This window comes from Hydra viridissima, unplaced genomic scaffold (genome assembly GCF_058129835.1).
Source record: "Hydra viridissima isolate aposymbiotic clone 2 unplaced genomic scaffold, HvirCarnegie_v1 scaffold_13, whole genome shotgun sequence".
Classification (NCBI taxonomy): Eukaryota; Metazoa; Cnidaria; class Hydrozoa; order Anthoathecata; family Hydridae; genus Hydra; species Hydra viridissima.
Window position 1 is genome coordinate 6,735,020 of NW_028324312.1, and position 24,555 is coordinate 6,759,574.

The 24,555-nt window shown below is 28.3% G+C and overlaps 1 protein-coding gene and 1 long non-coding RNA gene across 8 annotated transcripts; one reads left to right on the plus strand and one right to left on the minus strand.

Moving 5' to 3' along the window:
- The first annotated feature begins 5,883 nt into the window (after positions 1-5,883).
- Positions 5,884-12,998, plus strand: LOC145195306 (uncharacterized). Its single transcript, XM_090070504.1, has 15 exons — positions 5,884-6,611; positions 7,021-7,092; positions 7,277-7,360; positions 7,478-7,546; positions 7,883-7,954; positions 8,075-8,146; positions 8,804-8,875; positions 9,057-9,128; positions 9,295-9,447; positions 9,575-9,646; positions 9,899-9,970; positions 10,068-10,231; positions 10,511-10,834; positions 10,912-11,193; positions 11,313-12,998. The coding sequence occupies exons 1-15, from the start codon at positions 6,403-6,405 to the stop codon at positions 12,386-12,388; spliced, it is 2,865 nt and encodes a 954-aa protein (XP_089926630.1). The 5' UTR covers positions 5,884-6,402; the 3' UTR covers positions 12,389-12,998.
- A 2,768-nt stretch (positions 12,999-15,766) lies between these two features.
- On the minus strand, positions 15,767-18,471 carry LOC145195019 (uncharacterized). 7 transcript variants are annotated; one of them, XR_016446418.1, is made up of 5 exons: positions 18,097-18,471; positions 17,124-17,844; positions 16,361-16,411; positions 16,195-16,270; positions 15,767-16,092 (listed from the first exon to the last, which is right to left on the minus strand). It is a non-coding gene; the product is annotated as an uncharacterized LOC145195019 (long non-coding RNA). The 7 variants fall into 7 exon arrangements; XR_016446415.1 differs by having other exon boundaries at positions 15,767-16,270; positions 17,453-17,844; XR_016446416.1 differs by having other exon boundaries at positions 15,767-16,270; positions 17,433-17,844.
- Between the last annotated feature and the right edge of the window lie 6,084 nt (positions 18,472-24,555).

Genomic DNA, 24,555 nt, shown 5'->3' on the forward strand with positions numbered 1-24,555 from the left:
TTAAGCAACACTTATTTTATCCAACAATAAACTGATCCAACAAGCTAGAGAACTCAAGTATCTTAATTTCAGCTATATTATAAATATATTATAACATATTTATAATATATTTTCAGCTATATTACAAATATAAACCTTAAATAGGTAGTTAAAGAGAAAACCTGTATAGAAGCAAATCTAAAAAATACAGTTTTAGTCCTCGATTGTACAGTAGAAAACAAAGTAAAGCTTTCCCCAACGAAATAAGATTTTTTTAGCAAAAAAAATTTCTTGGGATAATACTTGGAATTAAGAACAAACATTTCATCGCAACCGTAACAATGGACATCAAAATTAGTACAAAAAGAGTGTCTATAGATACGTCTGCTGCCTTTCTTAAAATTCATACCAAACTTTTTTGTTTGATCTGGCCTTTTACCATTACTTTTGCAAGAGACTACAGTGGTATATTATTGGCACATAGTTAGTATTATTATTTTTGTGCCTTATGACAATATTTCTCTAAACAGCTCCAAATTCCGTCTAATTGAGCGACGTAGTGCTATTATCAAAATCATTTGAAGAAGAGATACATTATTGTAAATACAAAAAAAGATATGACTGTAAGTACAATATTTAAATGGATTGGGGCCTCTAGAAATCACCCCTTGTATAAAAACTGATCGAACCCTCGCGTTGTTGCGTGAGACGAAATTTGAGACGAAATCAAAAAAAACTTACTCTACTAAAATGACTAAAACAAAAAAAAATTTTTTTTTTTATTTGAACCAAACTTTAGAAGTAATTTCAACTTTTTATACTGACCAACTCAAAACCCTTAATACCAAAAGTTGCATTAATAAATCGGCTATTAGCAAAGATTGCTATTAAATCTCTTTCAAAGAAGTATTTCAAAAAGCAAATATCTTATACATAAACAATCATTGATGTTAAATAATAATTTTAAAAATTTTAAAAGCTATTTTTTTTTGCTATGCCACTGCTTGTTTTAAAATAACGATTGATGTGCTGGAAATTTTACTTAAAAAACTTCTTCTAAATGTTTAGATTTAGAATAGTAACTAACACTTTCACTGAATGGTGCTTTTCAACTTATCGCGATCTGCTTTTAAGAAAGCCCCCTTTACGTAAAAGCTAGACAGCCGGTAAGATATAAAAGCTAGATAGCCGGTATTCATCAAACTTTCCTAACTGCGAAGATCACGCAAAGCGTAATTTTTTTTTCTTCGTAATTACCAATAATTGGCATCAATTGCGTCAAATTCAGGTTGCGCATGAACCAAGCTAAACTTACACAAAAACTAACGAAGAAAATTAGTGAGAATTTCTAAAAACAATCGAATTTATTACAATCTCAATTTCTCTAAGTGCTTTATATACAGAATCAATATTTTAAAATTACAGTAAGTACACATGGTACATATCAGTGTCAACTTTAGTTGAACACTGCTTTATTTAAAATTTTCTAGCTAACACACACACACAAATATATTATTATTCTAACAGATTAAATGTTTTAAAATACAACATAAGTTTCAATATACCAAATCAATTTAGGTGAATAGCGTCAAAAAAATAAACTTACATCGGGGCAACGTTGCAACAGGGGAAGTTGAATCCAATATAACTGCGGGTTTGAATGGTTTTACGCTTTTTCTAGTTCTTCCTAACAATAATGGACGATTTTATTATAAAAATGCATGAAATTGTTTGCAAAAAATTTTAATCTAGTTTCTTACAATATTAGAAATAATTTTACAAAGGTTTCCAATAAATTTCTTTTATTATTTATTTCTTAAATGCAAAATTTATGTGAAACAATATAAATTACTGACTAATAAATAGTATGTCTGAGGATTCTGCAAGGTTTATGTATTTAAAATATTGTGTTGCAACTTGCCCCAGAACAGGGTAAGTTGCAACAAATTTCTTTTATCATCTGGTTTTCACTATCATGATGTAACTGTATTTTACATTATAACTATCAATGATAGATTAGTAAGTTATAGAAGCCATCTATTTTATCACCCTGCAAAAATTTTTGGAGGAAATACATATAGTTTTTTAAATTGTATTGCAACTAGCCCCGTTCTCTTCTACTACTAAACTAATGAAAATAAACTCAAGTTTGGTGAATACGACTATGCGTAATTTTGAACTGAAGCAAAATTTACGCTAAATTCACTTACAATTTTGACTTAGGAGAGTTAAGTGAATACACACTCTGATTTGTGTAGAAAACTTTCATAGAAGCCATTTTGTTTTTTTTTTATTATTCATGAACGATGTTTTAAAAAAAAAAAAAAAGGAATGACGGCGACTTTAGTTATGCGGGCTGCAATAGGGTAGCAGAAGTTGTGCAGTTGTAATTTTTTACCGGTGCCCAAGCGATAAGAATAGTATGTTGAATAATAATCTACATAAAAACGTGAATATTTTTGATGGGGAATAATTAAATTTTACCAAGGCTCAAATCCACTAGGCCGCATTTTAAAAACGGGGGTTGTATAATGGTTGCATAATAAAAGAAATCATTCAGCTTCATTTAAAACCATCTAATAAAGGTTCATGCTATTGTGTGCCTATTACATTATAGCTAAAAGCAGTTTAGATAAATAAAATGGTGTGAAGTTTGCTTAACTATGACAAGAAAACTTGTAAACACTTAATAGTCACATGATTGTTCACTCCTATTGTTTTTAAAATCTGTTTATTGGTCTTACAACAGGTTTATGTTATATAACTTTACAGGGTAGACGTTTAAAATAATACTTCAGAAATATTCTTGTACAAATATTTCAAAATGACAAACTCCCAATGTGTACAGACTTAAATCTGAAATTCGGTTTCAAGAGATTGATACCTGTCTTGAATTCCCACTTTCGCTTTGTAGTAATCTTGAGATTTTAAATTCGACTAATGGTCTACACCAAATTAAACTATTACAAAGTTAACATAACTTTGCAATAATTTGATGTGAACATTCACAACGTTCTAAAATCGAGATAAAAACCAGATAAAAATTTAAAAAACGCTGTGAAATCGAGATAAAAGCCAGATAAAAATTTAAACACCGTTGTAAGATCGAGATAAAAGCCAGATAAAAATTTAAACACCGTTGTAAGATCGAGATAAAAGCCAGATAAAAACGAATGTGCAATCCTAATAAACTTCAGGTCTGGTTCATTAAAAAAAATATGCTTGCAATTTCTATTCTTTAACATTTGTAATGTACATCATTAAGCTGTAAAAAGCAAAATAAATAAATATACCTTTTTTCATCTGAATTATTAATGGCTAAAGGCCCAAAAATTGGGTACAGTACGGCAGAAATTTTTCAGCAACTATTGTTAATTTTTTATTAAAATTTTGGCAGGTGATTTTTTACATGTGTCATTACACAATGTTCTAAAAGATTTAAATTATGTCTAAAAAGTGCTAAAATATATGCATTTTAGACAATTTTAGGGGTAATTGGGGACATAAAATCCCTTTAAAATGGCAAATTAAAAAAAAGTCATTGGAGACATTATGCGGTGTAATATTATAACCATTTCTACTCATTGGCTGTTGCTTATTCATAACTCCACAAAGATTTTCCGACACTGATAATAATTTACCCATTTTACAAAAATTATATGTGTATTTATGCCAGATGGCTAATGTCAAACACACTTGTATTTAATTAAATCATATAGCACAGCAATATTAGTAGATGAAAAGAAAATTAGTTTCCCATTCACAACTGATGCAACAAATTTCTGACCCAGTACTTTAAGCCATACTTTTTTAAAAGAATTAAACTGCAAACAAATATACTCTTCACACTCTGGACGTTTAAGAAACATTTTTTAGTGAATTAAACCCAATAATAAAAGTCAAATTCATTTTAAAGGTGTTGTATAATTGCTTTTAAGGGTGTTGTATAATTGCTTTTAAGGGTGTTGTATAATTGCTTTGGTAATCAACTTCTTTGAGTAAGCTGAACGTGAAACATTTTTACCTAAAGATGCATCTATAGTTTCTGAGAACTTGAAAAGCTTTTTATATCTGTTTCCTAAAAACTTTGTTGTTTTTTTTATTATGATGAACTCTTATTGATGAGCCCTTTCTTTTCAATCCACCCGTTACACTTTTATTTAAACAAGAAAATTATGAGCATAAAATTATAATCAAACCTGACAAGAGAAACACTAAGTTTAGAAAGTTAATAAGGGAAACTGTCTTGGGTTTTATAAATGCGCTAAAATCAAGTCAATAAACAAGAAGCAGTAACAGGAGAAATTATTTTCACTTTGTTCTGTTTTTTTGAGCAGTGCTTTATGCATTTTGAGAAGGGAAAGATAATCACGGTAAAAAAAAGAAAAGAAAAGAAACCACAAAAAACACAGCAACAAAATGCCACATTTTTTAAAAGAATTTTTAACAAAAATGTTGCATTTTGTTGCAGTGCTTTTTGTGGTTTTTTTTTTTTTCTTTTTTTTTTTTTTTACCGTGATTTTCGTCTGTCCCTAATTTTGAAGTATAAATTATTTAAAAGCGCTTAGCAACGGAATAAACCAGCCTTTTTTTATGAATAAAAATTTACCACCACATTATAAACAAATGTTAGATGCGTATTTGAGGATTTTTATAGTAATCCGACAAAAATTTGAAATTTACGAGAATTATGTTGCTTAAAAAATGCATCCATGAAATTAATAGTAGAACATAACTTAGGTGCAAAAAGTTTAGTCTGATTCTTGAACGAAAATTTTTATACAGTTCTTAAGAAAAAAAATTATTACTAAAGACATATGCATTTTTTTGAATATTTTTTTTTACTAAGTTTTCGTTGCAATTGCCTACAGAACAGCAATAATTGAGCTGGTTAATCAAGAATTTAACTGAAACTCGATTTACTTGAAGAATTTTAAGTGTTTATTTTAAGTATTTTTGTGTTTCCGAGATAAGAGTTTTTATTGTGTAATAACTTTCTTATTTTTGCTCATAAAAAGAAAATATGAATATTAAAACCGGAATTAAAAATAGGTTTTGTTCAAAAGAGTAATTAGTTTTTTAAAAACAGATTTCAAATTTTGTTTGCAGTCCACTTACTAAAACCTGCATATCTTGGTTAAGTCACTTTAAGAAATTTGGGGACCTTTTTCCTCAATTCTTTCTGCCAAAGTTAACTGGCTTTCCGATTTTCTATTACTATTTTTTTAATTTAGAGTACGAGCCAACACCCATAAGCAGTTCTCTCCTACATGATTTAAGTTCCCTCCTGAATGATTAAAATGTCAGATCAGGAGGATTTCCAACTTTTATTTTTACACAAAATCTTTGTTTCATAATAATTTTAATAAAATCTAGTAATTAATAATTGGAGTTATAAAGGTATGGAGGATATAAAAAAAATTTAAAAAAATCGTGTTTATTAATTGCTTAAATATATTGCAATTCAATTTTTGAAACAATCGAGATTAGAATATACGATTATTTGGTCATTATGTAAGCGTAATTATTGCGTGGTTAATAATTTTGTTATAGGTTCGAAAAAGTATGATGATGAATTATCAAGTGAAAAACATGCATGCAACATCCAATAAAAAGTGCTTTAAAAGTAGTTAGTTATAATAGTAACAAAATCAAAATCATTATAAAATAATAGTTACTACTTAAAAGTGAAGCCCTTCATTATTTCATCAAAAACAACAACAACAGTAGTTGAATAATGATTAGCCTATAGATGGGAAATAAAATTAATTAGCGGTCTTTGTTACAACATCAATAAAATATTCACCGCGGCATGGAGCTCTCGGATATGGAAAAGTACTGAGTTGGCAAATCACGATAAAAGACGTTTTCTCATTAAAAAAACAAGGCTTCTTTTTGTCGTTTAAAGCTTGAGGGGAATTATATAAACTACTTTTGTCGATATTAAAATGGTTGTGAAGGAAACAGGAACTCTCGCAGCGTATCGTCGAAATGTTCCTATAAAAACATTCTTAGGGTAGTGTCGTGAAACTAAAGCATTCATAGCGCGACAGTTTTTGTTATTGCATTAGATTTAAAAATATCCTTCTTCAGTTAAAGTTTTGTTTTAAACCTATGTAGTCCGTGCGAAGTAATTTGTAAAAACAAGAGGTGACCTATGTAAGGTACCTATGTTGATAATATTACTAGAAATAGTTCTGATCGGTCAATGATATCTATGTACACAGCTATTTGTATGGTATAATAACACTGTAAACGAGTTAATAAAAACGTTAATTCATTTGAAGAAGTTTGCATAATCAGCTAGAAATTGGGTTTGAAGTTGTACAGTATTGTCATTATATGATGAAGACATATCAATAGCCTTTTCTATTTGATTTCTTGTTGGATAAATTTTCTAAGTTTCGGGGCCATTACAGCACTATGAACAGTGTTATACTTAGTTTTATTCTGACAAAAATTATGGTGTTTTTTGTTGAAGATGTTGTCATGATTACTATACCTGATGCTAAAAGTCGTGATTTTGCTGAAATGTGCCCACAAAATTGTACATGTTATAATACTACTATTGACTGCTCGAAGAGAAATCTTACAGAATTGCCAAAATTTATTAGCTATAATACTTCAATACTGTAAGTCATACTTAAGTTTACTGATACAGGTCAAAGTTTATTATGTATTAAACCATTATGATTAGTAATGATGTAAATGTGGAGTGATAAGTAAAATCTAGGTGTATGTATTAAATTTGTAACGTACAAAATTTCCAATTACATGGTTTACATATTTTAAACTTTTTGATATATATACAAAAGGGAAAGCATACTCTTTAGAGAAAATTAAAAAATCTAAAAGCGTGTTTAATGTGTTTAAATGTAGTTTCTTATTTCCAACACAATCTTAAGTTATGAGTTAGTAATAAGTTCAATAAATTTTTTATGTTAGTCTTTTATGCTTTTTTTTTTTTTTTACTTCATTTTTTTCTCAAAATCCACACAAGTTTAGTTTTATTATATGAGTAGTTTTACTTTTCTTTTGCAGAGATCTAAGTGGCAACCAACTAAAGAGTCTTCCTTTGAGTTTTTTTGATAATCTATGGAACTTACAGGTCATGTACGTACATTTATATCTACTTTAGCTACATATATATGCGTGTGTACATATATAAAAATATATATATATATATTTATATATTTATTTTTATATATAGTGTGTGTGTTTTTATGTGTGTGTATTTTGTTTTAAAGTGTGTGAAGTTCTCGTTTAATAATTTTAAAGTAATTGATTTTTTATTCAGAAATGTTAGCTACAATGAAATTGAAGAACTGGGTACAATAGGAAATGATCAGCATTTGAAAAAATCTTGGAAGCTTCATACGATGTTTGTTATCCTTCTAGATAAACATTTTTTTGTTGTTATTCTGTTAAATATAGATATTTAATATGATTTGTGATTTGATTTATCTTGATTGCTACAATTTCTAAAAACATTTTTTAGTGATTTAAGTCACAATAAAATTCAACAGATAAATATGTACTTTCCAAGATTCAAAGGATTGAGAAAACTGTGAGTTTTTATTATGGTTACATAATTATGTTTAGGGACAGACAAAAATCACTGTAAAAAACTCTCTCACACACAAAAAGCATAGCAATAAAATGCCACATTCTTATTAAGAATTCATAATAAGAATATGGCATTTTGTTGATATGCTTTTTGTGTTGTTGTTGTTGTTGTTTTTTTTCCATGATTTTTGTCTGACCCTAAAAAATAGTTATATTTAATGTAGATGCTAGTGGCTATTGTTATATTTGTTCTTTATTTTAGTTATATCTTGCACATTAGTTATATTTTAGTTATATTTTGTACATTAGGTTTATGTATGATTTTTCTTATTTTCAGAATTCTTTCCTATAATCTCCTTCAAGAGATCACTCCAGCTTCCTTTTTAAATGTTCCATATTTGGAACAATTGTAAGTTTACACCTGTTTTATATATAACAAATATCTAAATAAGATTTAGGCTGTTCAATATAAGTTTTTATTAACTTTTTGATATAGATATAGGAAAATGATATATTTATTTTTATTCAGATTTTTAGATCACAATCAGCTAAGATCTCTCACTAGGTTATGGTTTGTTGTTAAATCTAATCTAAAGAGTCTGTGAGTCTTGTTATTATTTATCTTCATTAGTTTTATTCATTTTTTTTTTTAATATTGTTGTAAATTTAAAGATAGGAAAATATTTAGTCTGTTATAATCACAAAATATTCTAGTAAATAACGTAGTATAACAGGTCGTGTCAAAGTGTAGGAAAGAACATAAAATTTTTTATGAAGCTAACATCATCAATCATCATACTTTAGCAGCAAATATTCAAGTATTTAACAGGAAGTCATGTGTCATGCTAGTTAAAAATATTTAGTTAATTTTTTCTAATATTTGTTGTTGTTGTTGAGTTTGCTACTATTTTTGTTAGTCTGAGCTAATTACCTAGCTGTACTGATTTTTTTCTAAAATATTTCTAATTGTTTTCCTTCCAATGGTAGTGAGTTATCAATAATAAAAGTTAATATTTGTGTTTGAAATTTGTGTTTGAAATTGCTTACGTAGAAAGTTTTTGTGTATGAAGTTGATTAATTGATAATTTTTATAATTGATGTGAATTTTTATAACTGATAATAACTTTTATAATTGATATTGATGTTAATGATTACTTTAATAATAGTATTGTATATGAAGTTAACACTGATACATGATATTTTCAAGATTTTATTTAAAAAATACTTTTCTTATATTAAGACTTATTGAATTTTTCAGTCACTTAATGTACAACAACATCAGCTTTATTGAGCCTAGTACATTCTACTATACAGAAGATATCTCATTGATGTGAGTAGCTTTGTAATCCTAGCAGCATGCTAAGTGTAATTATGTTAAATAAACTATATACTTATGTATATACTATATATACTTATGCTTCATTATAGTGTTAGACTGCTATTTTTTAAACTAGTATTGCTTTGAGCAATGTGAATTTTGTGAACATACATTTTAATATATTGCTTTTCAGTGACTTGTCTGGAAATTTTATAAAGTATCTTGACTCTGGGTTGTTTCTAGAGCTACAGAAGTTATCCCATCTGTGAGTTACACTATTTTTTAGCAATTTTACAAATACTTAAGCTTCTATTATAATTATTATCCTTAATATAATAAGAGGCTTTTACTTATTGTTGAGAGCTGTTTTTTTATATTGGGAAGGAGGTTCATAGTGTCATTAAAGTGTTTGTTTTTTTCTTTCTCTTTAGTTATTTAGACTGCAATATTATTAGCCACATTTCTGAATTTGCATTCACTGGACTTGATCAGCTACTAGTTCTTAACTTAAGTTCTAATCATATATCTGTTGGAGATAAAGAAATGGACACTGCATTTATACCCCTTAAGAGATTAGAAGTTTTGTAAGTTAGTATAAGTTTGTAATGTGTTTGGGTGTGTTTGTGTGAGTGTGTGTAATTTTAAATTTATCTTAATTTGTTAAAAATGCATTATTAAAACAAGTAAAAAAAATCTGTTTGCTTTCTGTAGAGACTTAAGTAAAAATAGTGCTTTGTTAATACCAAGTACAGCGTTTCAGGGACTAGCAAACTTAAAAACATTGTAAGTATTATTTCCTTTTTCTGGTAATTGTTAGCATAATTTTCTTGATTTCAAAATATATTGTTAAATGTAACTTGATTGATTTAATGCATGCCACAAAAGAAAATTGAAAACAAGCAATAATTTTTGTTATTAAATTATTGTAAGCTGCATACTCTCCTACATTATGCTAAGCTTGTGTTTTTCTCAGCTCTGTGTATTTACCAAATCAGAAACATTTTCTTATTGAATTTTTGTGTGGAACATTTTTAGAAATCTGATGTTCAACAACATCATGGTCATAGAGGAAAAAGCATTTGAGAATTTAAAAAGTCTTAAGTTGCTGTGAGTAAAATGATTAGATATTGTATCTGAGATTTTAATATTAGTTTTGATTTGAAAATACTATATTTATATGAAATTAATCTATTTTTAATATTAGTGAACTTTCAACAAGTTCATTGTTGTGTGGTTGCTCAGTAAAATGGTTGCGTGATTGGTTAAATTTACATCCCATGGGTAAAAATATCAATATAGCATGCTCTCTACCACTGTGGTTAAAAAATAAAAATGTTATGGACATATTGGACTCAGAACTCAGTTGTGGTATTATTTTCTAGTGATATTTGTTAAAATGACTTAAATAGATCAAAAACTTATATTATTTATTTAAAAATTATATTGCCACATGAAAAGAAAGAAGATTGCTCATTTGTTTATTTCAATTTTTTTTTATTACACTCTTAACTTTTATTTTGTTTAGGATTTTTTTTTGTTTAGGAATTTCAGGAATGTCAGAAAATAAATGTTTTATGTTAATATATGCAAAATAAAGTTGGTATATTGGATTTTTTATTTCATTTACATTATTTTTTCTGGATTTAGGTTCAACTGAATTTTCACCAATCAGACCAAAAATAACACTCCAGCCACAATCAACATTTGCAAACAAGTTAGGGAATACAAGTCTAAAGTGTTCTGCAGTGTCTTTAATGCAAACGATGGACATTGTATGGTTTAAAAATAATCTAATTATTGATAAAGCCAAAGTTTCAAATACAATTCAAATTGTAAATGAAATACAGTATGAATGTACTTCTGTACTTGTTCTGAAAAACATTAAGAATGAAGATAATGGTGCATATTCATGTTATGCCTCAAACCTTTATGGAAGTGATTTATCTACCCGAGTTAACATTTCTGTTGTTGGTTAGTATATTTTTGACTTATATAATAGATTAATTTTGATATGTAAATATAGTTTGTATTTTTGTCTAATCTTTTAGAACCCCCTCGCCTGTCAAGTGAGTTAAAGCCAATCATTATTTCACGCAGTGGAGAAACAGTTTTGATTCCATGCAAAGCAGAGGGGCAACCACTACCAAGTATTAGTTTTACAAAACTAAACTACAGACAAAATATTCATGCTTTTGTTGATAAACGCGTGTCATATAATAATCATATGTTTGGAATTACAAATTTAAAAATTGAAGATAGTGGCTTGTATGTATGCTGTGCTAAAAATGTTGCAGGATTTGCAAATAAAACTATTACTCTTACAGTCTTAGGTATATTAGTTATGTATACTAAGTCCTATGAAGGATTATATGAGGTTAATATTTCTTTTACAAAATCACAGCCTGTGAAATTAGAAGTTTTAAACTCGCTTATTCTAATTTTATTTTAGAAAAGCCTAAATTCACTCATCCTATGGATAGCAAAGCAGTTTTGTTAGGAGATACAGCTGTTCTTAATTGTATTGTTAGTGGAAATCCTCCTCCAAAAATTCAGTGGTATAAAAATGACACTCTTTTATATCCTGATTTATCATCCAGAATCAAGCTTTCAAACCTATGGCTTGTGATAGTCTCCTTTGATTATTCAGATGAAGGCTCTTATGGGTGTGAAGCTTCAAATAGCTTGGGTACAGCAAGGCAAACTGCTCGCTTGACAGTTCATAATAAAACTTTGCTAGGATTATCTAGTAAAAAATCTCCGTTTCTTTCTATTGTTATCATTACAGTTGTTGCTGTTGTTATTTTAATTTCGTTTGCTTTGGTGTCCCTATTTTGCTTTAAAAAACGCCACAAAAATAAGGAAGAACTTGCAGATGATAAGTTACTTGGCAATTTACCCAAAGCTTACACTCTCCATTATACAGACAAACTTACACCTGTTCCTGTGTCTAAAAGTGTTTCTTTAAAGGAGGAGGCTCCTTACCTTAGTGACTCAAAAGATGATAGTGACAATTGGACCTTAGACAGTGCAATGGCAGTTGACTTAGCGGAAGATGATAGTGGAATATCTTTAGTCTACCCAAAGGATAATTGTTCTGGTAATATAACAGTTGATCGATGCATCGATCCACGTGTTCACTCATTTTCTGTCGAGAAATTGAATGAAGCGCTGCAAATAAAAAATATATCATCGTACAGTACATTGAGAAGTTCTCATCGAAAGCAATCCAACTGTTATCTTTTATTTAATTCTTTGAACTCTTCACTTGTAGATAGAACTACTGACATTCCTCTAATATCTTTAAAAAATAATAACAGTGCTTTGGTTGCACATAAAAAGAATAAAATTCTTAGAGACGTTTGCGATTCGTCCCTGTTGAAGTACGATAAAACGTTTGTCGGCGTCGTTCCGAAAGCTCCAACTTTAAAAGAAAAGTATCTAGCATCGTCACGAATTGAATCTGAATTTATATCAAACGCTTCACTGAGCGAATCTCTTATGATAGGCAAAACACGTGTTTCTTAGGTTTAAACTTACATTCCTCATTTTGTTTAAAAATTTTCCTCGCTTTTTTTTGTTGGCACTTTTTGCAAGCTAAGCATTCATCTCGTAATTTAAGCTGTTTTTTCTTTTCTTTTTTTTTTTTCTTTTTTTTTAATTCTATATTTCACCAAGCTATAAAATTTCAAAGGTTAACAAAATTCTTATCAGGTCTATTGATGGTTAGATTTTACTCGTTTAACTTTTTTTTTTTTTGTGTTAAATTTTTTTTTATGCTTTTTTAATTTTATTGCATTGATCAACGAAAACTGATTCTTACAGATCAAAACTTCTGCAGTAAATAATTTAAGTGAATAAGTTTTGAATTCTTTTATTTTTTTTTTTACCTTTTATTTATTTATTACTTTGTTTTGGGTGGTTTTCATGGCTGAATTGTGATTATGTGGTGTTCTAAATGGGTGTTTAAAACGCCCTTGTGTGGTGTGTTAATATTGTTTCTTTAACTGTGTTTGCCTCCTTGTGGAGGTTTTTTGTATAATATTTCTTTTATTTGTTTATACTGCTAATTTATTTTAAATGAAATTTTTATATATCATACATAAAAAATATATTTCTATGCATCACTTTAGATATACATTTACTGGACTATTTTTTTGTTTGTTTTTGAATTTGCATTCGCAAGAAATTGTGCGTGTAAAGAGTACATTCCTTAAATAAGTTATAATTTAAATTGTAATTTAAAAGTTGAAGGTAAAGCCCAAACATTTAAAAATTCAATTAGGAAGTCTCTTTTCCTAAAATTTAATTTCGTAAACACTTTATAAATTTTTTGTAAAATCTACAAATAAAGTGAAGAATGAAGCGTGTGAATAAAAACAACATTTTAAAGTTTGCTGGTGTGCGAAGATTCTTATGAGTTTTATCGTATGACTTTTTGAATTTATTATAATCGTTCTTAAATCCAGCAGCTCAGTGATTCAACAGTTCTTTAAAATGAATACTTGTTAAAAAAGACTTTAAATTGAATACTACTAAATTGATAACAATTGATTGGAATTTTTTCTAACGAAAAATATCGCTAAACAGATCTTTCATAAAAAATATCAAAATCACATTAAAATCAAGCATTTTTTTCCTTACACTATCAACACAATTTTTCGTAAAAATGTGAGCCTACAGTAAAACAAAAAATGCAAATTTTAGAAATTAAACTATGCATTTTCTAAAGATTCACTCCTAAAGATTCGAAGTAAAATGCTTGAATCTCAGGATATCATGTTGCAGTTCAAGCAAAGTATCGTTAAATAAAGTTGTTGGTAGGGCCGTCGCTAATGACGCTTTTTTATACTGACCTATAAACGATCCAAAATATGCAAATTTTTTTAATTCGATAAAACTATGTTTTCCTTTGATAAAATGGATCCTAAAAGCTTTATGCATCCTAAATATTAAAAGCTTAATTTTTTTCACAAAAAAATCCGTTGTTTTTTTTATGGTTATCCACCTTTTAACTATGCTGCATACAACCCAAAAACAGCAGAAAAACTCTAACCTTTTAATAAATTTTTATTTTGGCAGAAACTTTTGATGTAATCAAAAAAAATTTTCACATGTCCAAATGCTAAAAATTTTGTATGTTCCTGAATAAAACGGAGTTTCGTAAGATATAATGATCTGTATTTTTAAAAAATAATAGAATTGGTTCATACAAAGGTTGTAACTCTTCGAATTTTTTTTTGGAAATTGCTTGGGGCTCAAGATTTTTCTTAATTATAATGCCTGCATTTTTAAATTCAGAAATAAAGATGTAAACATCTTTAAGTATTGAAGTTCACATCTTGTGGGATGAAGTTGTGATTTGTGAGGTAAAGGGGATTTATCAAAGTATGGTATTATACAAAATAGAACTTTTACTGCCTCCGCTCATTCCCTAAAGTTGAGGTTATTTGTTAAATCAACCAAGTTAAAAAAAAAAATGAACTGTAATTTTCAGAATTCTATAAAATTTTGTTCGTTAATTTACCATATTAGAAGGAGTGAATTCTGAGGTTTTTTGCTCCAAGTTTGAACAGTTAGTGAGTGGTTGAATTTTGCACTGGATTCACAAAAAAAACCCGGTTTTTATATCATTTATAACATTTTTAGGTGATTGAGATAGAAATGCAGGACTTTAAAACAATGAACATTGATGTTTTTAGCACGCGAATATCGGAAATTGCAATTTAAAGAAAAAATACTCGTTAAAATTTTCGAAAACAATACTTTTCTCGAGTAAAGTGAGAAAATTTCTGCATTTTCCCAACAGCTGTAATGACAAAATACAAATGTGAAAATGATTAAGAGTTTTTAAATTGAAACTGTTTTCATTATTTAAGATTGCTACGTCATTATTCATCTCAATTTGCATTTTACATTTTAATGTTACGTCACTTTAAAAACTTTTGTACGTCAGTTTACAAATTTTATGCACGTCACTTTACAAGTTTTAATGTTACGTCACATTACAATTTACAAAACTTTACTTTTAAAGTCACAAAATATCGACTTTTTAATCAAAAGGCAAAATGCAGCAGAAAGTGTAAAAAAAAGTTATCCGCTGTAAATTTTTTTTAATTGAGGATCAGGCAAAAGAGTACTAACTATAAACGCAACTTCTGTGCATTACATAATATATAGTCCCCATGTATGTATGTATGTATGTATGTATGTATGTATGTATGTATGTATGTATGTATGTATGTATGTATGTATGTATGTATGTATGTATGTATGTATGTATGTATGTATGTATGTATGTATGTATGTATGTATGTATGTATGTATGTATGTATGTATGTATGTATGTATGTATGTATGTATGTATGTATGTATGTATGTATGTATGTATGTATGTATGTATGTATGTATGTATGTATGTATGTATGTATGTATGTATGTATGTATGTATGTAGAATTCCGCAAATAATAAAACAAATTCCTTATTTTCTAATAGGAGTAAATAGAAGACTTGATGTCTTCTATTTACTCCTATTAGAAAATAAGGGAAAAAAAAATCTGAAAAATTGTTTTAGAGATTTAACCTTAGGCTGGAAGGGTGGGAGAGGGGGCTAGCAAATATGATTGGGCTAGGTCTACGTCTAATCACCAAGATTTTTTTCTTTATCCAACGTAAAAGTTTTGCATTATATCTGAAAGTTACTAATCTCAAACGCTGAAAATTCATTTGGGGATCGACCCGATTTGAAAATTTGAAAGTATGAATTTTTTTTATTTTAAGATTAGGAATCTCAGGGGAAATGATTTACTTATTTATGAAAATTAAAAACAAATTAATTTTTTAGAGGTTTGGCTATTTTTGCTATTTTTTCTATTTTTTATTTTTAGCGCGCTGTGAAGAAAATGTTTTTAAAAGTAAAAATTTCCAATTCAAAAAAGTCATACAAATTCAAAAAAAGTCTTAAAATTTATCTAAACAAAAAACATATAACAAACAAAAATCTTGTGAAGAAAAAAAAAACGTTAAAGAAAAAATCTTCCATTAATGAAGTTGGTGAAACCTGATGGTCCTGCGAAATGCAATGAGTTCATTTCGTAGTAAACTTGTTTGTTACACATTCATCACCAGTCCTCTACTTTCCAACAGCGTCAAATAGCGTCAATCAGCATGCAGCTTTGTATCCGTAAGAGTTAAATTATCTTCTTACGTTTTAAAAATGATTTATGCAGAGCTAAATTAAAAAGCAGCTCAGCTCACAGCTATTTGTAACAAAGACTTGTAGAAAGGTCTTGCAAAAGAACTTTTTTTATTTTCTGGTAACTTCTGTGTTTACCTTCGTATTTTTCCCTCATAACAATCGATTGCTCTGGGGAGAGACCGTTTTCTGCATACGTAAGTGGTAATGTTACCTAAAATCCACATTTAAAAAACAATTTGTTAAACACCATAGTATTAATATATATTAAAAGGGCTGTTTTTAAAAAGGAGTGATATACAACCTTTAGTAGAAGAACTTATGGTTGCAACAGCTTCACTGTAACTTACGCGTCCTATTCAGAAAACAAAAGACTTTTATGAACTTAACTCTACTGGCCCAAATGATGGCTAATCCATCACTATATACATGTGTATGAATTCATAATAAAAAAAACAAAACATGAACGCTTTCGTTTGATTAGCAATCCAGCTAATATTGACAAGTGCGATAGACATGACCATCATAACGTTTTTTATCAAACCTAAAGTACAGCCTGACCATAAAAGTTACACAAGGCACGCACTTCATCATTAGTTCGTGTTAATCTCCACATTTAAATGTTGATTAATTTAGCGAAAACTTAACAGATTTCAACAAATTATCACAATCTAATTATTGTTAACGTAATTAATTATCATTAAGGTTCACAAAATTTTATATTAGAGAACAAATCAACTTTTTATAAAATACCTCATTAGCTTATTAAGATTTCTGAGGGTTCTTGTAGTGTACTTACATGGTTCTTGTGGAGTACTTACATGGTTCTTGTGGTGTACTTACACAGTCTTGTAGGGTAATTATATGGTTTTATGAGTTCAGTTTTTTGACTGCGCAATAAATTTATATAGATTGCTATAAATGAGAAAACTGATTTTTTAAATGAACGGCTGAGTAGAAAAACGGTTAATTACCAAAAATACGAAATACGGCTGATTGGAGTACTCTCCTTTTTCCAATCAGCCATTCATATTAAGGATTTAAAAAAAAAAAAAATTGTAACAAACCGCAGCATTTAGTTACGCAAGAGTTAACAGCAAAAAACTTTTGTGAATCAATGAATTGTAAGAAGCATTATTTTTACGATATTATTCAAAATATGGAATGCTTTTGTTACACCTTCCGACAAATTGAAGTACATGCACCATGCTATCGTATATCACGAAGCTATCACATATCACGATGAGTGTGGGAATAAAATCCAATGTTTTTTTAAACGTTTCAGGAGATGTAATTAAAATGGATTAGTGACTATGATTTTCTTAGATAATAACTTCGAATAAATCCCAGAGGACCGCAAATGATAAAATATTTACCAAGTCATAAAATCTATTACTTTGTTAAATAGGTTTCTGAATTTGTATGAATTTATTTCTACTTTCATAAACCACAACGATGATTTTCAACTCAAATAAACTCAACATTTTACCAAATTGATGACGCAAATCGTTGAAGAAATCTTTTTTTAAAAAACAAAAAACTATTACTGCAAATATTTGCCCATCAATAAAATTTATAAGCAACTTGAAATAATAATAAAAAAAAACTAGTTTTTTTTTTGTTAATAAATTAAATAGGTTTTATTTACAATGAGTATTTAAAAAAAACTACGAGTTACTACATTTTTCAACTATTCAAACTGTCCCAATCATCATTCATTGACTCGATATCGGACAAAATGGATTCAACATTCACACTGCGTCTTTCTACTTTTGATTCTTCAGAAGTCTGTGAAAAAAAACAAAAGTAAAAAAACTTTGACGCATTTAAAATTATTAGCAACGATTCGTTTAGTTTTAGTGTGAAAAAGATATTGACAATTTCAAAAAAAAACTGTTAATAGAAGAAAATAATAATTTTTGAACCAATTTACGATTTACCGCCTTCTAAAGAAAAGGTTCCATTTGAAATGATATTTAACGCTCTGATGCTAACATTTTATTTTAAAAAGAAGAAAAATTATTAATAAAAAACTCTTACTTTTTTGTAGTAGCATTTTCGCCAGCGTACTCCTTTGCATTTGGATGGAACTGCTTCTATTAAACTATTGATTTCAAAGAATACTATCAAAGCTATAATCAAGAGCAGTATGATTCCTTTTCTTCCCATATTTTTTATTCTTTTTTCGCGTTTTCTTTTTTTTCCTTTCTGTGCTAATGTCTTACTCTGACTTGAGCGAAGTCTTCACTGAAACTATTTAAGCTGCAATTGTTATTTTAGCGCTCAATCTAAATTTAAAGTCATTTAGAGATTATTTGCTAATTTTGCTTTTTATCGTTTACTTTCTTCGCAATAGGAATGTCTTCTCATTTTTTTGCTGTTCCGTCACAAAGTGTGCGCAGGAATTTTAAAGACAGCGTTGTGTTACATTGTAAACAAAAGATTTAGCGCTCAACTAGACACTCAAAGCCTCGCGGTGTTTGGGTTTACTTATGTAAACTCAATGAAAGTTCTTAACAGCCGATAGTTTTGCTTTTAAGTAACGAAGAATAAAAACTCCGATTGTCCGACTGTCGCGCGTCAACTTGTGTAATCGGAAAGAAATAAGCTATAATTAAACGGATATTAACGTAAACAAATGTGGAAGATTTCCTCATTAAGTATGTATTTCAATGGTTAATTGCAGGAAAGAAAGTTTTGCTATTGGCAGACAGTCTAAGGGTTGTCAGAATTCTACATTGAATAAAATTTGAAAAAAAGTAGTGGTTGTTAAGCAGTAGCAATATATATATATATATATATATATATATATATATATATATATATATATATATATATATATATATATATATATATATATATATATATATATATATATATATATATATATATATGTATATATATAACAGTTTTCATAATTCTTTAGAGATTCTTCGTCGAAAGACATGTTTTTTTGAACGTTTTTCCGAAGGATGACAAATACGCACGACAATTTTAATCATGAGCATGGTTGCGGAAATTAATTGCATCGGTCCTAACTTTATATTTATAAGTCTGTAAATGACTCGTGCCGAGTTCTTGTTTTCTTTCTTTTCTAAAAAAGCCGAGAAAAAGTGAGCGCACTTTTTAGGTCAAATATTTCTCGACTATATTTTACGTGAAAAAAAATCATTTTTCAAAAGACAAAGCAAGTTTCTTAATAATCACTTTTTTAAAGTAACAACAATAACAATATTATTTAAAAAATATAGCATATTAAATAAGTTAAACACTAAAATATCCATCTCTGTACTTTGTCGTTTTTTTTTTTTTTCTAAAAATGCGCTGAAAATGAGATGGAAAACATTGGACAAAAAACCTCTTTGTTAAAAAGATAAACAGAAAAATGTAACTGAGCATTCTTTTGATGAAATATTACATTTGTTAAGGATTACATGAAAAGATGAATGCTGTTTAAAAAAATTTGCTTCAATGACGTCTATAAACATGAGCAATAAAAGCAGAAAAAGAAAAATTATTATTGTCATCATTTCCAATTTGTATTCTCTACTTTACGATAGAAAAGTTAACAAAGAGAAAGAAGCCTTTTAACAGCATATTACCAATTTTTGATAATGCTACGAACACGTCGGGGAAAACTAAAAATCTGCCAAAGCCTTGTTAATACAAGTAAAATATGTTCATAGAAGACTCGATGAGTACTTCATGTTGTTTTTGACCCATCATTAGCTCTGGCATCATGATTTACAAGATATTTGGTAGCTGTGACTCGCCTTTCTTTCTAGGATAAATTTAAGTAAGTTGGAAAATAGTACTTTTACTTGATTTTAAGTTTTACTCGATTATCTTTGCGGGTAAAAATTCTAAAGGAAGCTTTAAAACGTTCTTTATTATGTTCCCCGCAAGTAAAAAAAAAAAAAAAAATAGACGCAAACAAACAGGAATTTTGCGCACTTCTTTTGATTGCAGATTATCTGCGGAAGTTTTTTCGATTTGTTAAAGAAAGTGGATCTAACTGAAAATGGGATTCGTCTTGGAAACACTTATAGTTAAATTCTCAACAATTCAATTCTTCTCAATCAATATAAATACCAGTTAAAATGTTTTCAACAGTTTAATATTTTTCATCGTTTTTTTTGGGTTTTTTTTTTTTTTTAAATCACTTATTGTTTTGATCACTTTCTTAATTAAATAAAATATTTATATTTGAGTATGCATTGTGCGTTTGATTTTTAAAATTAAACAATGTATTTATTTATTTATTTTTTTTTCATTTTAGTTTTTATTTAAAGAGATCACTTTCGTTAATTAAACTAAGTATTTTTATTTTTAACACGTTTTAATTCTGGTTCAGTTCTTCCCAGTAGTTGATCTTAAGGACAATTTGTCTGGACTATCTCATGTGTGGAAATAAATTTAAAATTGAGCAATCAAATAATGAAAAGTTTGGGTGTTACAAATCATGTCTATAAACAAGACTAAACAAATGTTCAGTTAAATTAAGCACTTAATCCAGCGAGACGACGAAAAGGGGACGCTAAAACATGTGCTTAAACTGTCTTGTTTTAACAACATGTTCATTTCGGACATTTTAATGAATGTGTCACCAGATTATGTAGATACTTACAAATAAATACCTATAAAAAACGATTTCAGAATAACTGTTAATTATTTCCGTGTCCTGCCCCTAGTTTTTTTCTTATTTGATTTAAAACGCCTTTGGCTACGTTTTGTAACTTTTAATGAAAAGCAAAATTTAAAATTCTATATTTATTTTTTGTTTATTCATTTACATTTTTAAGTACTTGATTGGATAGGAACGAAAAACATGTTTTAGTTAATGTCTCAGTTAGCCAAAATTATTGAAAAATTCTTTATTCATACAATTTACATCATGTCAAAGAAATATAGTTATAACTAGGGTAATCTTGTAACATCTCCTAGCAAATCCTGTCTCTAGAAAATAAAGGTATCTTCCAAATAACGCAGGGAGTCATGTAATTGAGCTGGATTTATAAATTTAAGAAATTAAATAATAAAATTCATGATCTCATTAGAACTTTTACAACTCGAATGAAATAAGGCAATTTTTAAATAAACTCAAACAGGTTCGAAATGTAAAGCCTTATTTTGCCGAATTTTATGTTTGGAAAAAAAAAAAGATTTTTTCATCGGTAAGGGATAAGTAGGGAATTTTATGTTTGGAAAAAAAAAAAGATTTTTTCATCGGTAAGGGATAAGTAGGAAATTTTATGTTTGGAAAAAAAAAAGATTTTTCATCGGTAAGGGATAAGTAGGAAATTTTATGTTTGGAAAAAAAAAAGATTTTTTCATCGGTAAGGGATAAGTAGGAAATTTTATGTTTGGAAAAAAAAAAGATTTTTCATCGGTAAGGGATAAGTAGGGAATTTTATGTTTGGAAAAAAAAAAAGATTTTTTCATCGGTAAGGGATAAGTAGGAAATTTTATGTTTGGAAAAAAAAAAGATTTTTTCATCGGTAAGGGATAAGTAGGAAATTTTATGTTTGGAAAAAAAAAAGATTTTTCATCGGTAAGGGATAAGTAGGAAATTTTATGTTTGGAAAAAAAAAAGATTTTTCATCGGTAAGGGATAAGTAGGAAATTTTATGTTTGGAAAAAAAAAAGATTTTTCATCGGTAAGGGATAAGTAGGAAATTTTATGTTTGGAAAAAAAAAAGATTTTTTCATCGGTAAGGGATAAGTAGGGAATTTTATGTTTGGAAAAAAAAAAGATTTTTTATCGGTAAGGGATTAGTAGGGAATTTTATGTTTGGAAAAAAAAAAGATTTTTCATCGGTAAGGGATAAGTAGGGAATTTTATGTTTGGAAAAAAAAAAGATTTTTCATCGGTAAGGGATAAGTAGGAAATTTTATGTTTGGAAAAAAAAAAGATTTTTCATCGGTAAGGGATAAGTAGGAAATTTTATGTTTGGAAAAAAAAAAGATTTTTTCATCGGTAAGGGATAAGTAGGAAATTTTATGTTTGGAAAAAAAAAAGATTTTTCATCGGTAAGGGATAAGTAGGAAATTTTATGTTTGGAAAAAAAAAAGATTTTTCATCGGTAAGGGATAAGTAGGAAATTTTATGTTTGGAAAAAAAAAAGATTTTTCATCGGTAAGGGATAAGTAGGAAATTTTATGTTTGGAAAAAAAAAAGATTTTTTCATCGGTAAGGGATAAGTAGGGAATTTTATGTTTGGAAAAAAAAAAGATTTTTTATCGGTAAGGGATTAGTAGGGAATTTTATGTTTGGAAAAAAAAAAGATTTTTCATCGGTAAGGGATAAGTAGGGAATTTTATGTTTGGAAAAAAAAAAGATTTTTCATCGGTAAGGGATAAGTAGGAAATTTTATGTTTGGAAAAAAAAAAGATTTTTCATCGGTAAGGGATAAGTAGGAAATTTTATGTTTGGAAAAAAAAAAGATTTTTTCATCGGTAAGGGATAAGTAGGAAATTTTATGTTTGGAAAAAAAAAAGATTTTTCATCGGTAAGGGATAAGTAGGAAATTTTATGTTTGGAAAAAAAAAAGATTTTTCATCGGTAAGGGATAAGTAGGAAATTTGAGAAAATTGGGATAAATCATCCAATTGGGATAAATCATCTTTAATGCATTACAATAATGTAGAAGCATTTTTTTTCAAAAAGCTTCTATAATTTTGTAATGCACTAAATTATGATTAGGATGGCTCTTAAATACTGTAATCTATTTAGCTGATCTTATTTCTTTGAAATTTATTGACCAATGTCAATACTACCATTAGTTTGATGATACTTTTTTGATTTATGAAGGTTGTAATTTGATTAGTAAAATAGTACCTTACCATAAGTACCTTACGGCATCCTGCGGCTTTCTTAATGGATTGATAACTGAGTTTTGAATACTTTGGCGTAGCGTTGCCAAGGGTTGAAGGAAATTACTATAAGTTTAACATTTTACTAAACTTTTATCAGCTTTTACTTAAAGATGTGATGAACGAATCTTACTTTGGTTGTATTTTTATCTTTAAAAGCCAAGTCTGAAAAAATATATTTTAATAACATAGATATTTAGCCAACGCTTCTGTATCAATTATAAAATTAACACAATAAAGTTTAAAAAAACGCCAAAAAACACGATTGCAAAACATTCTATCTTAGGCAGCTTGGCTCTTAAGATCGATCAGTAATTTACCCAAGATGGAATAGTTTAGATTTTAAGGTCTGTATTTTCTCAGTTAAAACTAAATGGTATCTTACAGCTTTTTCAAGAGGCTTTGAAAGTATCGCGTGAATGTCGGCATGGTTTACACTGAATAGTTCAACAAAGTCTGGTTTACACTTAACAGTTCAACAAAGTCTGGTACAATGGAATTGTTATTGTTAGAATTTCCTTTTTTTAATATTTGATCACCATTCCCGTTCTAGATCGGGAAGATCAATTTTCGATACGTTTGTATATGTTTAGATTCTTGACAATCTTAACATTCCTAACATTCTTTGGTCCTGGTTTTATTTCCTTTGGTTGATTTGTCTTTTCTGCTGTATATTTGTCTCTGAACATAAAACGATATTTAGAATAACACATCGTTTCATCTTTTTTCTTTCATCTTAGGACACAATAACATGAAAGAATTGACAAGCTTACTGACCGTTTATTTCTCTATTTATCAGTGGCGCCTCTGGCGGTGAAGAGGGAGTGGAGATGAGGATGGCAACAAGCTTCTCAATAACTTGTATGGTAAATAATACTTTTATGCTTATTTTTCTAATCTCATTTTAAGAACAAGATCATTAGAAATACGTTCAAGTTCAGTGCAGCTAATTGTTTTGATTTTTACTGTCGTTTAATTGTCAAGTGACGGCCCTCCACCCTTTGCCTCCCCAAACTATTTTGTCCATTGGCATCTCTATTTATAATTCAAAAACAACTTGAACCAGGAAAAATCAATGTTAAAACTTTTTAAAACGGTAAAACAAAAAATCAACTCCAGGTTGTTTAAAAGTATCGCCAATTAACACATTTACAAAAAGTTGCAACGTTTTTATTTACATGTTAAAAATTTAACTGTGCAATAGCAAGCGATCTTTTTAGCAAGAAGCAATCTTTTTACCAACAAGCACATCTTTTTTTGAATTAATCAAGTGCATTAATCAAAACAAAGGTTAATTTAAATTAAAAGTTTAAAGTGAAAACACGATCACAAATTATTTTAAAAAAACATTGAAGCTTTGTTTATTGAGCTTTTATTTGAAACCAAATGAAATATTTGTATCCTATTTTTTTTTTTTACTTCTAAAGATATCACCTCCTTACTTTCTACTTTCGAGTTTTTTTCGGTGCTTTAAAAGAAATTTTAAAGCACTATCATTGTTAATTATCTTGATACCGTGGTGTGGCCTAACAAAGTCTTATGCTTTAAGAAAGTTCTAATTTAAGAAATGACAAATTTCGTATATATAAAATAAACATTTGGGGAAAATAACTTAGCTATTTTAAC

Coding starts and splice junctions, on each gene's coding strand:
- LOC145195306 (XM_090070504.1), top strand. CDS start 6,403: ATGAACAGTGTTATACTTAGTTTTATTCTGACAAAAATTATGGTGTTT. Junction 9,971..10,067: donor TTAAAAAGTCTTAAGTTGCT/GTGAGTAAAATG, acceptor TTTTAATATTAG/TGAACTTTCAACAAGTTCAT. Junction 10,835..10,911: donor AGTTAACATTTCTGTTGTTG/GTTAGTATATTT, acceptor CTAATCTTTTAG/AACCCCCTCGCCTGTCAAGT.